The 15461-nt window shown below is 36.0% G+C and overlaps 1 protein-coding gene and 1 long non-coding RNA gene across 11 annotated transcripts in view; both read left to right on the forward strand.

The window, feature by feature from the left end:
- LOC140505844 (uncharacterized) lies at positions 1 to 4339 on the forward strand. Its single transcript, XR_011967679.1, has 2 exons — positions 1 to 2105; positions 2144 to 4339. It is a non-coding gene; the product is annotated as an uncharacterized lncRNA (long non-coding RNA).
- The window catches only part of UBR3 (ubiquitin protein ligase E3 component n-recognin 3), a 314350-nt gene that overhangs the window by 103506 nt on the left and 195383 nt on the right, over positions 1 to 15461 (forward strand). For all 10 annotated transcript variants that reach the window (XM_072612278.1, XM_072612269.1, XM_072612275.1 and 7 more), the window contains 3 exons: positions 5871 to 5957; positions 12698 to 12763; positions 12865 to 12954. In XM_072612278.1, coding sequence (XP_072468379.1) covers positions 5871 to 5957; positions 12698 to 12763; positions 12865 to 12954 — 243 coding nt within the window. The remainder of the gene's footprint in view (positions 1 to 5870; positions 5958 to 12697; positions 12764 to 12864; positions 12955 to 15461) is intronic.

The following is a 15461-nucleotide window of genomic DNA, read 5'->3' on the forward strand; positions in this document are numbered from 1 at the left end:
TGAGAACATTTTTATTGTTTTATACACACACACACACACACACACACATATATAATAATATGTTTATGTGCTTTTGCTTTTTAAGTAATTTTTTTCTTCCCATTGAAATTTGTGCCTGATAATTAAGTACCAACTTGGATTAACTTTGTTTTGAGTAGTGTGGTTAAAATTGGAAAAGACAAAGCTTTGGATCCTGGATCAATGAGAAGTGTCTCTTTTTCATCATATAATGCTATGGTTATTTCCCAACATTCCATAACATACAAATACAAATAGCAGTGCTTTTTTTCTTATAGCTTTTTGACCAAGGGTAACTATTACTTATGTTCCATGGAATGAGATCGAACTCTGAATGAATTTTGCTCACCACTGTTGGAAGTCACAAACAGTGTATTTCACATAAACATTCTATAATTCTTAAGCAGGTATTGAGATAGCTTTCAGTAAAAAGTCATTAAAATTAAATAAGATGTTAATATGTCATTATTATGTGATTTCATGTCTATCATATCTGTCTATATAATTGGATAGAACATTTTGGTTTTGTCAGTTTCATACATACATACATACATGTATTGTCTAAACTATCCCCCACTTTTCATATTGTTTTGGTATGGTATTTATTTATAACTTACAGGTATATATTTACTTTGTACTTCTTTTTGTTATGATCCTGTGGTCTAAAGAATTTTCAATTTTATCTTTTTTGGGCTTTGTAACTTGACTTTTCCTGGTTATTTATTCCTAAAACATTATCACATGTTTCTTCTTTTCCTATTAGTTCCCTTGTCTTACTTCCTGAATTACCTACCCTAGGTATTTAGTGTAAAAAGAAAGCAGTTAGAACCAGGCTAGAAAGCAGCAGATAATCTGGGCAGGAATGGAAATTAACTTGAGAGGAAAGAGTTATATTTTGTTGAACTGTGAGTTAGAAGCTTACTTGGAAGGTACTATAGAAAATCTTTATAAGAATGAGATTTTACTTGGGGCAGTTGCTTGAGCCTTTTCTAAAGAAAGATGCTGGCTGTTTTGAAGATCATGGAAGATACTGGCTAGTCCTTCCTGACCTTGTGATTATTATGCAAAGAAATGAATAAGATAAAACATTAGAGTTAAAAATGGACCTTGTTTAAACCCAGTTATGACTAGACTGTTTAATTGAGGGAGTAAGTCAAAATATATTGGTTAAAAATTTAGACCGGGCACTGTACTTCATTTTCCCCCTTTGTTCCACAAATGTATGGTTTAAGTTAGTTAATATTTGAAAAATGTAAATTAAGAGAGGGGAGAAGGTAAGCATTAGGTTTGTCTTCAAGTATTTGAAGGGTCACAGTGGAGTAATTTGTTAACTTTCTGGTTAAGCATTACCTATATCTTTTCAAGATAGTAAAAATTCACAGTTTCTTGTAAGACGAAGTCCATTTCCCTGTTCTTCATGTTTTGAGATGTTTATGATTGTTGAAAAATAAAAAGAAAAACATGCATGTTTGGTTATGTTACATGTGTATAGTTATAAGAAATTACTGTGTTTTTAATTCACTAATTTCCCTTAGCTTCAAGACCTGTTTCAAGGTGCTTTTAGCTTGAATGTGGGGTGAAAATGAAAATCAACTTTAGTCTGACCTTGGTCACAAGTTCAAGGACAGAGGGCTTTTCTGAGCTAGATTCTAAAAATTCCTTCTGATTAGATGAAAAATTTTTTTTTGTAATAGTGAAATGATCATATTTTATTATTAGTTTTTTTCCCCCAAGCTATGTAAAAGGAAAGAGAAGCAACTCACTTTATATTTTAAAGTGTTTTATAAACCCAGTTTGTGAAGAGCAAGTACTAGTCACCTAGGATAGCTATAGATGTTAGTCCTGAAAAACTTAGTTCTAAGACAACTAGTGAAACTTACTGTTTTGGAAGCAGGCAGGAATGTTGGGAATTTATATTGAAGATGAAAGTTTTAAAGTGGAACTTCAGTTCAACTATGAGAAAGCTAGTTTTACTTGATATCATGGAAATTAAAGGCAGCATTAAAGGAGAAAAGTCTCTGATTACACTGAATTTTTTTTTGTATGTAATTGCTTTGAAGTGTGTGTGTGTGTGTGTGTGTGTGTGTGTGTGTGTGTGTGTGTGTGTGTGTGTGTGTTTGTGTAGGGGAGTTCTGAAGGACATTTTTTTTGTGGGAGTCACAAGGTTCCCTGAAGTTTTTCATAGGGAAACAGTCATTGTATCATTGAAAATGAGACTGTTCATGGCCTGAGACTATTGCATATTTATTTTGGAGGTTTTAGATGTACAAGCCTTGACATCTTCCTCTCATGGCGTGTTTTGTTCTTCTTCGTCTGAAAGGATGGAAGAAAATACCTGTTTACCAAGAAAGTAACCTTCCATTGTCTTATTTTTTTTCCCCTTTTTTGACCATGTTCCCAGCCAGTTTCTTGACTTTTGAGTCCTTGGTCAAATGGAAGGTATACTCTAGGGACCTGTTAGTAGTTCTCACTTCCTCCAAGGTGACACAATCAAGGGAGAGGAGTTTACACCTCTCCTGGCCTTCACCCTGGTCTTTGAGCAGGATTCTTTCTCCAGAGTCTTCACCAGCTCCATCATGCTAGTGTGCTTCCTCACCCTAGGACCATCCCTCAGGACTGAGACCCAGTTCAGCTGCTCGATTCCCCCAGGGTAGGCTCAGGGCTCCAAAAGTGGATGCTGTTGCCACAGTGGCTGCTGCTGCCCTGGGGCCGGGGCTGGGACCAGAACGGGCTCCCTTCTTACCCAGGTAGAAGAGCTTTCTTACTGACCTTTGAAGCTGTCTTTGGTGTTTTGGGGTTGAGAAATATGGAAACTGCCGCTGTTACCCCTGATTCTACCCCCTGAAGCCTGCACCAGTCCTGTCCCTGCTGTGCTGCACAGCAAAGCTGGGCTGTGCTCTGTTCTGAGCCTGGTGTGATAGAGCTTTCCTTTTGGCCTTCCAGGCTGCCTTGGGCTGGAAATCTCTTTCATTCTGTCATTTTGTGGCTTCTGCTGCTCTAGAATTTGTTTAGAGTCATTTTTTACAAGTATTTTATGGGCTATCGACCATAGTTTAATGTCAAAACAAGGTAACGGCATCCTTGGGATTAGTTTATGAGCCTTAAATGATAACTTTAAGTAATGTGTCTATAACAGGATAGTGAGAATCTCCATTTTTTCAAGATGATTGAATTTGGGGCCCAAATGGTATTAGTGACCAGCAATTTTGGCCAAATTGGAGTTGGAAGCTAAAAATGCAAAAGCTTAAGTTATGAGTAGCTGTTTAGAACACTAAAACCCTACATATATTTTCATAGTCCCAGTCTGTTTTGCATCTGCAGTCACAGTTCTTCATACCAAAGTTGCCTTGTATAAAACTTAAATGAAGACTATAATCATAGTCTTAGTATGGCAAACAGTGCTTTTGTTAGGAGTACATCCACTTTCCACCCTGTCCCATCCAGGTGGAAAAATTAAGAAGCTGTCTAATGAATCTGCTGTGTGAATGGATTTTTAGTTGAGTGAGAAAACACTATCTCTTGAATCTTTTATCTGTGGCTTAAAAAAATCCAGCTTTTGAAATGCAGTAGATGGTAATGGAGGTGACAAATTATGGGAAATTTGGGAATTACATAAGAGTATAGGATTGAAGAAAGATTTTTTTTGTTTGTTTCTTTTAAATAGGTGCTAGTGTTAGGGGTAATCCAAAATTATAGTAAGGGTATATGTAGAGACAGCAGGAGCTAAAAAAAAGGTGATTATCTTCATTATAGGGTAATTTGTATCAGTTAAATGAACACTGGCTTGTAGAATTGGCATTTTTACTCTAGTTAGAAGTGACACTTAAAAATTTTGCCTAAGGATACAAGTACATTTACTGGAGTGTTATAGAGATTGGAAGCAAGCTCCACTGAAAAAATATTAGACAGTGCTAAGTTGTTTAAGGTATCCCTTATTTAAATGAAATTTTTAAGTAATATTTAAGTTGCCAGCTGAAGTTGGCTTTTGTAGATCTATAATCTCATAATTGTGACTATTCCTTTTGCCCTTAGAGATCACATTTTCTTAACACGTTTTTGTCCTATGTAATTATTGTCCGTATCTTTTAAAAAAATTGTTGTTCTTCTTAACTGTCATAACATTTTATTTGGCAAAGAAATTAAGGTTACATGATGGATACAGTTTTTGCGTTATTCTATGCATTACCTTTATCATGTTCCTTTATCCATTTCCAATTTTGTTTATCATGGGATTTTTTTTTAATTTGAATTTTATTTTGTTTCAAATTTTCCCCCTCCCTCTCTTCACCTATTGAGAATGCAATAACAACAACAACAAAAACATTGCATATATATATATATATATATATATATATATATATATATATATATATAGGCATGCAAAATAAATATCCACATCCCAAAAAAAGGTAAGAAGAAACAAGGAAATATGTTTCAATATGCGCTTGTAAGTTCTTCAGTTCTCTTTCTCAAGGTGGATAGTATGTTGGTCATTGTGTTGATCACTAAATATTTCAGTTGATTATTGTTACAATGTTGCTTTTACTATACAAATTGTCCTCCTGGTTCTACTCACTTCACTTCGTATAATTTCATACAAGTCTTCCCAGTTTTTACTGAAATCATCCCCTTTATCATTTTAAAAACGCAGTAGTATTGCATCACATTCATATACCATAACTTGTTCAGCCATTCCCTAGTTGATAGGCATCCTTTCAGTTACTGATTCTTTACCACTACAAAAGAACTGCTATAAATATTTTTGTGCATATGCATCCTTTAGTCTTTCTTTGATCTCTTTGGAGTATAGGGCTAGTAGTGAAATCTCTGGGTCAGAGGGCTTAATAGCTTTTTGGGCAGAGTTTCAAATTGCTCTCCAGAATGGTTGAACTAGTTTACAGCTCCACCTTAGTGTACCTGTTTCCCCACATTCTCTCTAGTATTTATCATTTTCTTTTTTTGGCATCCTAGCCAATCTGATGGGTATGATGTGGTACCTGAAGAGTTGTTTCAATTTCCATTTCTCTAATTATTAGTGATTTAGATTGTTTTTATATGCCTATTGATAGCTTTGGTTTCTTTTTCTGAAAATTGCCTTTTCATATATTGAGGAATTTCTCTTATTCTTGTTAATTTGACTGACTTCCCTATACATTTTAGAAATTGCTCATACCTTTTCATAATTTCAACATAGAGGAACTACCCATATACTGGGATTCTGTTGTGCTTCTTATAGCATTTCATGGGTATTAGTTCAACATTTTGTCTATCATGTTTCCCAGTCCTTCAGTACTCCCCTCATTTTTCCAATAATACACGTCCTTGGTGTCTCTCATGTGCTTATGTTTTTATTGATAATGCAGTCTACTTATATCCTCAGGAATGTAATCTTCCTGAAAGTAGAGCCTGTTTAATTTTTTTCTTTGTGTGCTCAGAGCCTGGTACATAGTGATGTTTTTACTAATAAATACTTTTGATTGATACCGTTTTTCATTTCCCAAGTAAAATAGATAAATAATCTATAGGGGTCACTAATTACTAAATTGAAGCAAGATAGATGGCTCAGTGAATAGGTTGGGCACTGGAATCAGAAAGATCTGGGTTCATATATGGTTTCTGAACCTGGGCAAGTGACAACCTCTGTTTGCCTTAATCCACTGGAGAAGGAAATAGCAAACCACTCCAGTATACATTTGCCAAGAATGTGTTCATATGTATTCATGAAGAGCTGGATACAAGGAAATGACTGAACAATAAATCACTAAATTAGCTATTGTCTTAGATTCTTAATATTATATTTGCCTCTGAAAATACTAAACATTTACAATGCTGTTTTTTTTTTTTGTTTACAGGAAACACAAGAATATACAAGAAATGTTGTTAGATATTGCCTAGAAGCACTTCAAGACTGGTTTGATGCTATTAACTTTGTAGATGAGGTATGTACTTGTCACAGCATTTAGCAAAACTGTTTTACTTTAATGTATAATTATAGAATAATACCTCTAAAGTAAGATGAAAAACAAAAAATTAGATTGTTCCATATAAGAAATTATTGTTTTAATAGTGTACATTGGAAAGAAAAGTCACGGGTTCCCCCCCTACCTTTCTTTAGCACAGAGATGATACTTAACAATAGTAATCATTTCTGTTGGCTTCATAGAGAAGTGAGTATTTATTTCATCAGATATTTAGTGAATCTTTTTTTCTTCTTTTTTTTATTAATTTATTTAACTTTTAACATTCATTTTCACAAAATTTTGGGTTCCAAATTTTCTCCCCATTTGTCCCCTCCCCCCACCCCAAAACACCGAGCATTCTAATTGCCCCTATCACCAATCTGCCCTCCGTTCTATCATCCCTCCCTTCCCTTGTCCCCATCTTCCCTTTTGTCCTGTAGGGCCAGATAACTTTCTATACCCCTTTACCTGTATTTCTTATTTCCTAGTAGTGAGAACAGTACTCGACATTTGATCCTAAAACTTTGAGTTCCAACTTCTCTTCATCCCTGCCTCCCCACCCATTCCCTTTGGAAGGCAAGCAATTCAATATAGGCCATATCTGTATAGTTTTGCAAATGACTTCCATGATAGTCGTGTTGTGTAAGACTAACTATATTTCCCTCCATCCTATCCTGCCCCCCATTGCTTCTATTCTCTCTTTTGATCCTGTCCCTCCCCAAGAGTGTTGACTTCAAATTGCTCTGTCCTCCCATTGCCCTCCCTTCCATCATCCCCCCCATCCTGCTTATCCCCTTCTCCCCCACTTTCCTGTATTGTAAGATAGGTTTTCCTACCCAAATGAGTATGCATTTTATTCATTTCTTGAGTTGAATGTGATGAGAGTAAACTTCATGTTTTTCTCTCACCTCCCTTCTTTTTCCCTCCACTAAAAAGTGTTTTGCTTGCCTCTTTTATGAGAGATAATTTGCCCCATTCCATTTCTCCCTTTCTCCTCCCAATATGTTTCTTTCTCACCCCTTAATTTCATTTTTTAAGATATGATCCCATCCTATTCAATTCACTCTGTGCTCTGTGTGTGTGTGTGTGTGTGTCTGTGTGTGTGTGTGTGTGTGTGTGTGTGTGTGTAATCCCACCCACTACCCAGATACTGAAAAGTTTCAAGAGTTACAAATATTTTCTTTTCATGTAGGAATGTAAACAGTTCAACTTTAGTAAGTCCCTTGTGACTTCTCTTTGCTGTTTACCTTTTCATTCTTCTCTTCATTCTTGTGTTTGAAATTCAAATTTTCTTTTCAGCTCTGGTCTTTTCATCAAGAATGCTTGAAAGTCCCCAATTTCGTTGAAAGACCATTTTTTCCCCTGAAGTATTATACTCAGTTTTGCTGGGTAGGTGATACTTGGCTTTTGTCCTAGTTCCTTTGACTTCTGGAATATGATATTCCACACCCTTTGATCCCTTAACGTAGAAGCTGCTAGATCTTGTGTTATCCTGATTGTATTTCCACAATACTTGAATTGTTTCTTTCTAGCTGCTTGCAGTATTTTCTCCTTGACCAGAGAACTCTGGAATTTGGCCACAATGTTCCTAGGAGTTTCTATTTCTGGATCTCTTTCCGGCGGTGATCGGTAGATTCCTTGAATACTTATTTTGCCCTCTGGTTCTAGAATATCAGGGCAGTTTTCCTTGATAATTCCTTTTTTTTTTTCTTTCTTTCTTTATTTCACTTTTAACATTCATTTTCACAGAATTTTTGGGCTCCAAATTTTCTCCCCCCTTGTCCCCTCCCCCCACCCCAAAACACTGAACATTCCAATTGCCCCCATCACCACTCCGCTCTCTCCTCCATCATTCCTCTCTGCCCTTGTCTCCATCCTCTCCTCTGTCCTGTTGGGCCAGATAACTTTCTATACCTCTTTACCTGTATTTCTTATTTCCTAGTGGCAAGAACATTACTCGACAGTTGATCCTAAAACTTTGAGTTCCAACTTCTTTTCCTCCCTCCCTCCCCACCCCCTCCCTTTGGAAGGCAAGCAATACAATATAGGCCAAATCTGTGTAGTTTTGCAAATGACTTCCATAATAGTCATGTTGTATAAGACTAACTATATTTCATCCTATCCTGCCTCCAATTACTTCTAGTCTCTCTTTTGATCCTGTCCCTCCCCATGAGGGTCGACCTCAAATTGTACTCTCCTCCCCATGCCCTCCCTTCCATCGTCCCCCCCACCCTGTTTATCCCCTTGTCCCCTACCTTCTGTATTGTAAGATAGGTTTTCATACCAAAATGAGTGTGTTTTTTATTCCTTCCTTTAGTGGAATGTGATGAGAGTAAACTTCATGTTTTTCTCTCACCTCCCCTCTTTTTCCCCAAACTAAAAAAAATCTTTTGCTTGCCTTTTTTATGAGAGATAATTTGCCCCATTCCATTTCTCCCTCTCTCCTCCCATATATTTCTCTCTCACTGCTTGATTTCATTTTTTTTTTAAGATATGATCCCATCCTATTCAATTCACTCTGCACACTCTGTCTCTGTGAGTGTGTGCGTGTGCATGTGTGTGTGTTATCCCACCCAGTACCCAGATACTGAATAGTTTCAAGAGTTACTAATATTGTCTTTCCATGTAGGGATGTAAACAGTTCAACTTTTATAAGTCGCTTATGACTTCTCTTTGCTGTTTACCTTTTCATGCTTCTCTTCTCTTGTGTTTGAAAGTCAAATTTTCTTTTTAGCTCTGGTCATTTCATCAAGAATGCTTGAAAGTCCTCGATTTCATTGAAAGACCAATTTTTCCCCTGAAGTATTATACTCAGTTTTGCTGGGTAGGTGATTCTTGGTTTTAGTCCTAGTTCCTTTGACTTCTGGAATATCCTATTCCATGCCCTTTGAGCCCTTAATGTAGAAGCTGCTAGATCTTGTGTTATCCTGATTGTGTTTCCACAGTACTTGAATTGTTTCTTTCTAGCTGCTTGCAATATTTTCTCCTTGACCTGGGAACTCTGGAATTTGGCCACAGTGTTCCTAGGAGTTTCTCTTTTTGGATCTTTTTCAGGTGGTGATCGGTGGATTCTTTCAATATTTATTTTGCCCTCTGGTTCTAGAATATCAGGGCAGTTTTCCTTGATAATTTCATGAAAGATGATGTCTAGGCTCTTTTTTTGATCATGGCTTTCAGGTAGTCCAATAATTTTTAAATTGTCTCTCCTGGATCTGTTTTCCAGGTCAGTTGTTTTTCCAATGAGGTATTTCACATTATCTTCCATTTTTTCATTCTTTTGGTTTTGTTTTGTGATTTCTTGGTTTCTCATAAAGTCATTAGCCTCCATCTGTTTCATTCTAATTTTGAAAGAACTATTTTCTTCAGTGAGCTTTTGAACCTCCTTTTCCATTTGGTTAATTCTGCTTTTTAAAGCATTCTTCTCATTGGCTTTTTGAACCTCTTTTGCCAATTGAGTTAGCCTATTTTTCAAGGTGTTATTTTCTTCAGCATTTTTTTGGGTCTCCTTTATCAAGGTATTGACCTGCTTTTGATGCTTTTCTTGCATCTCTCTCATTTCTCTTCCCAGTTTTTCCTCCACCTCTCTTACTTGATTTTCAAAATCCTTTTTGAGCTCTTCCATGGCCTGAGCCCATGGTATATTTGTTTTGGATGTGTGGGATACAGAAGCCTTGATTTCTATGTCTTTCCCTGATGGTAAGCATTGTTGTTCCTCATCAGAAAGGAAGGGAGGAATTATCTGTTCACCAAGAAAGTAACCTTCTATAGTCTTACTTTTTTTTCCCTTTTCTGGGCTTTTTCCCAGCCAGTGACTTGACTTCTGAGTTTTCTTTCCACACCCACCAGGCCTCCAGATCTGCCCAGCCAGCGTTTGGGGTCTGAGATTCAAATGCTGCTTCCCAGCCTCAGGGCTTTGGGTGGGGTGGGGCTGCTATTCAGTGTGAGATTAAGTTCAGGTGCTCAGGTGGGGGCAGGGCCGCCACACAGGGCTCAGTTCCCTCAGGGGGTTTATGTGAAGACCTTCAACAATGGATCCAAGCTCCTGCCTTCTTTGGGAGCCCCTGTCTGCTGCTGCCTCCACTGCTGCCTCCCGAGGGGGCCTGAGTTATGGGGACACCCCACTCCCCTTTCGACCAGCCAAAGAAACCCTCTCACCGTCCCTTGTCACCTGTGGGTGGAGGGACCTGCGTGGCCGCTGGAGATTCTGTCCCTGAAGCCCGCTCGGATGTGCTCCTCTTGGTGCCACGTGGCCAAGGCAGGGCTGGGCTCTGCTCCAGGTCAGGTGTGCGATGGACCTTTCGAGTCAGGTTTTCAGGGCTTTCTGGAACAGAAATCTCCTCCACTCTGTTGTTCTGTGGCTTCTGCTGCTCCAGAATTTGTTGGGAGTTCTTCTTTACAGGTATTTTATGGGCTGTGGGTTCAGAGCTAGCATATGTGTGTGTTCCTACTCCGCCATCTTGGCTCCTCCCCCCTCTGTTTAGTGAATCTTAACATAGATCAAGAATATAAACTTGTACCAAGTGTTGAAGTGATTCTGCACTTAGGAATGAGTTACTGCACATTGTCGGTAAGGATTACCAAAACTATATTAAGCGTACGTTTTTCTTATCTGAACCTGAAATGACCAAGAGGTATGTCTGTAGAAATGAATTGTGAAGGAATAGATATAATACTTATTGTAATATGGTACCTCTACAATTGGATTAACAAACTAGTTTTTAAGAAAGAAGTGCCATTAATCAAAGAAGATCAAAAATATCTTTGGGGAATCAAGTAAAAAGGTATCATTCTTTGAGATTTTATGTATGTGCTTTTAATTTGAATAGTTAATAAGATAGACAGTTAAAATATCTTAGAGTCAGAAGTGTATGATTTGGCTATGTTAAAATCTAGTTGAGTGACATAAGCATATAGATAATACCTGTCTTTGGGAGCAGATGGCCAGTTTCATTTAGCTTAAGATGTTCTTTCAGAAAGATGCTAAATGTTATAAGAATTTTCATTTGCTTTAAGTAGTTAATGAAAGAATATTAGATTGTATAAAGAACTGGAAGAGGTTAAATATTATAATTTTCTTGTATAATACTTTGTACTTTTGTTAGAAAGTATTTTAGCATGTATTATTTCACTTGTTCCTCCCAATAGCCTTATGAGGGAGGCAAGGTATTATTTTCCCTCATTTTGTTGATGGTGGGAGATTAAAATATAGAGAAATTGAATGATATATTATGAATTAATTGGTAAATTCTTGATGGAGATAGTTGGTGAGGTTTGTCCTCAAAACTTCAGTTCCCTTTTAAGCTATATCCTACTCTCTTTCCATTAGCATATAAATAGAAGTCTATTTGTTGGTTGGTTTTTCAGAAATGTTAACGTGGACAGTATATAACTACTTTTGTGTTTTGCGTCAATTTAGGCTAGGAGTTTTCATTTGGCAGCAGGATGGTAAATTAAGGGTATGTTGGATTAAACATCCATCGTTCTAGTAGTGACCAAGATATAGTCTGGAGTTTAGATGTAATAATAATGCCTCAGAGGTCAGCATGAGTTGGGAGGCTGTCTCTTCATCATCTCTTCCCTTCACAAATGAATTTCTTTTCCTAAAAAACCCTTGATTTTCCTGATGACATATTTAAGTCCTACATGTCTTTGATGTTTCAGCTTAGTTATATATTTCAGTCTCCTTAAGCCCCTTGTGTGTCTTTCCATTGTTTTTTCAGTGATAATCAATTTTCAAGTCTTCTGAGATCATTATATTCCATGTCTTGCATTTATATAACAGCATTGGTATTGATATTAAAAATAGGCATCTATGTTTCCTGGAGAGACTTGGTTTTCCTGTTTATCAAAGGAGATTTTATGTTTCCTGAAGGCTATCCAACCCACTTTCCTCCCTCCTGCTCCTCCTTCTCCTTGTCATTCTTTTTCTCCTCTTATTTCTCTTCTTTATCTTATCATGCTCCTCTTCCTCCTTTTTCCCCTCTTTTTTCTCCTCCTCTTTCTCCACCCCAGTACAATGCCATTTTGTACTGTTTTTCCTTCACAACAAATACTCTATATGGACAAGCTCTATACATTTGTCCCTCCAACCAACCATATGACAGAATCTGGGCAGTAGACATTCTTTATTCACAACATTCCAGGGTGGATGGTCAGGACAAATTCTTGAGCAGTAATGGCTGTGTTCTGGGAGATTCTCTGATATTTCTCTTCTAGTTAGTGAATTATGTCAGACATAGATAATAACTGTAAATAAAAGGAGAGTCCCTGCCTCCTAAAAATTTCCTATTCTATCGTATTAAGGAATTTTTAAAAAAAATCTCTCAATGTCATTAAAAAATTATTTCACATCTGTTGTCATTATTGCAGCTACTTAGCATCTGTGGTATGGTTTTCATACTATTCATCATAGTTACCTGTGGCTATGATGATTTTATAGGTTTTAACTATAAGGAAGATCTGTTCTAACATTTTAAGCTTTATTTCTATTTTTTTCTTACATACTTAATTTTCTTTCGCTTAATTTAAAGACCTGATTTTCAAAATGGAAAAAAATTTTCAGTTGTATTTTTTTCCATTAATATTTTAGTCAAACTTGAAACACTAGGTGCAGGAATAAAATAAAGTACAAATTTTATTTTAGCATATCTTATCTTTACCAAATTATATGAAGTAATGTTTTTACCTATGGCATTTTATTTTCTTTGTTTATATTTCAGCCAGCTCCCAACCAGGTTACTTTTCATTTGCCACTACATCGTTATTATGCTATGTTTTTGAGTAAGGTAAGATTTATCTTTGTATGTATGGCTCTTTCCTTTTGTAATAGGCGGGAAGATATATTTTAGATAAAAAAAAATCTAAGTTCTCTATATTTTATTTGTAGGCTGTGAAATGTCAAGAGCTAGATCTAGATTCTATTTTACCAGATCAGGAAATGTTGATGAAACTAATGATTCATCCACTCCAAATCCAGGTAAGGTTTCATGCCTTGTGGAGGTTTTAGGTAGGAGTTGTTGGGTGTATCAAGTGCATTTAAATCTTATTTGAGTTAGAATCATATTAGCAGAGCCATAAAGGACCTTAGACATCATTTACACTAACTCTTCTGTCTTTTTGTCATAATTGTTATAGTTGAAATATTTTTGTTTGGCTCTCATTTTTGCCATATCACTTGAATTTTTTTTTGAGTAAAACTTTTTGTTGTAGTTTTCCCAGAAGTCTGACAATTTCCCCATCTTTAGTTGACCTTTTATGTAACAAAAGCACAAAGGGTATTTATTATACTTTGAATGAAAAGACTTGTGACCTTTGGTTACTAACTCACTTTGATTTAAAACTCCTTTATCTTACTGGTCCTCAGCTCCTTTATCTGTAAACTGGTGTGTCTGAGGCTTTTTTCAGCTCTAAAATACTAGGATTCTATGTCTATTGGTGTCTCTTTGTTTACAAATAAGTAGAACATGTTACTTAAGTTGGTTTTCCATTAAGTGATATTTTATCAATAAACCAACAAGTATTTATTTAGGATCCCTAGAGTATAAAAAACACAATGCCTTGATGTTCTGGGGAGGGGGGAAAAGAGAAATGTGGAGAAATCCATGATGACATTTCTTCTAAGGAGGTGCCAGACTATTTGAAGAGACAAGGTTTAAATACTTAGAGAGTTATATATCAGTATAAGACGCTGAAAGAATTATTGTCAGTCTGAAATATGGCTTTACTCCATTTGCCAAGTGAGTTAGTGTTATTTTTGCAGTTTTTAGTAAATAGTTGAAAGAAGGAAAGTTGATCAGATAACCCTGTCCATCACTTAGCAGTATTTGCCCTGTCAATGCATTAATTAATAAATTGATAAATTAATTGTGGTACTGCCCAGGTATAAAAATAGAGGCCATATACATAGAAGTTATGTATATGTCTCAATGATATTTATTGAAGGATATTCTTTGTAGCCAATAGAGCTCTGAGGAATTATGTGTTTTGATTTGGGTCTTTACCAGCTCTCTGGGTCTGTTGTCTCAGATCAGCATGTAGGAGATGGCAACTTTCACATGGCTCACAAGGGTTGCAATACCAGATAGGGTGGTAGTACTCCAGGTAAGAGTGCCATTATTAAAGATGGTTCACCAGCTTTCTCTTATACAGATAATGATCTACCTCTGATTTATGTTAATGATGTTTTTTAGTTATCTAGTAACCAGAGATCTAGGGCCATGATGAGATGGAAGATATAGTATCCAAATTTTATTTTTTTATCTCCACTTAGAATGCAGAAATCTGTTATCCATATAAACTAGGATACTGCAAAAAACAAACAAACAAACAAATACTTCATTAGGGCTAAAATGAGTATTTTTATAATTTTGAAAATGGGAAGAAATCTTCCTAGCAGTTTATGGATGTAAAGCAACAGGTAGCATAGGTAAGTAGAATAATTAACAATCAGTATAAACAGAGAATACCTAAGGATATTTATCTCCAAATAGCTTTACCTGTGCCAAGGGAAATGGCCTTGAGACGTGTTCCTTTAGTTAAAGGACAATGGAACCTTTACTTTCAGGAGTTTATAATGTTCACTTGTTACATTTCCAGGAAGCAGTGTCATTTCATTCACTTGAGGGATCACTTGTTTACATAAAGTCCTAAATACCAAACACAGTCTTATGTATATTATGAAAATGGGTATAACAGCTGCACACTGGACATTATATGTTCATTGCAGCACTCACGACTCAAGCGGCATTAGTGCTTAGTCATATGTTTTTTACTGATTTATTTAGCCGTTTGTTCTTCTCATATTGAAGTTTCACATTATAACTTTTACCATAGATATTTGTTTACATATCTTATTTCCCCCTTCTTCTGTACTCTTCATGAAGGACAGGTATCATGTCGGTTTTTCTTTGTATTAGCTATACATATCATCTAGCAAAGTGTTTAATAAATAACTGCTGAACGAATGAAACTATGAATTAATCTGTCTACCCACATTTTCTCATCTCATTCTCCTATATGTTGGTGATAAAATCTGAGCAGTGACTGACTAAGTTTACGGATTCAATGTCTGGAGGTTGATCAAATGCATGAATTATTTATTTAATGCCTTCATCATTATATGCAAGAGTGAGCAGAATATTAACTTTGTTTTGTGCTTATCTGTAGTATTTCTTTAAGTATTATATTGCCATTGGGAGTTGTTGAGATACAATTAATCACCAGTAGTTTTTCAGTTTAAAAGACTTCAAGCAAGCATCCTGGTATTAGTATCTTAAAGGGATCATTATGTAAAAGTTCTCATGAATTAACTTGAAAATAAGTTATTCTTTGTGTGTTGTTTTGGCAATATTGTATTGTTTTTATTATGATTTTAAATTATTCATTCCAACTAGCAGATTTTTAGTTTAAGAAAACATTTGTCTAATTCTAGTGATCAGTTCTAATCCAAAAATATTTTTAGGTGATTATCCATGTTTGTGTGCA

This window comes from Notamacropus eugenii, chromosome 5 (assembly GCF_028372415.1).
Source record: "Notamacropus eugenii isolate mMacEug1 chromosome 5, mMacEug1.pri_v2, whole genome shotgun sequence".
Lineage (NCBI taxonomy): Eukaryota > Metazoa > Chordata > Mammalia > Diprotodontia > Macropodidae > Notamacropus > Notamacropus eugenii.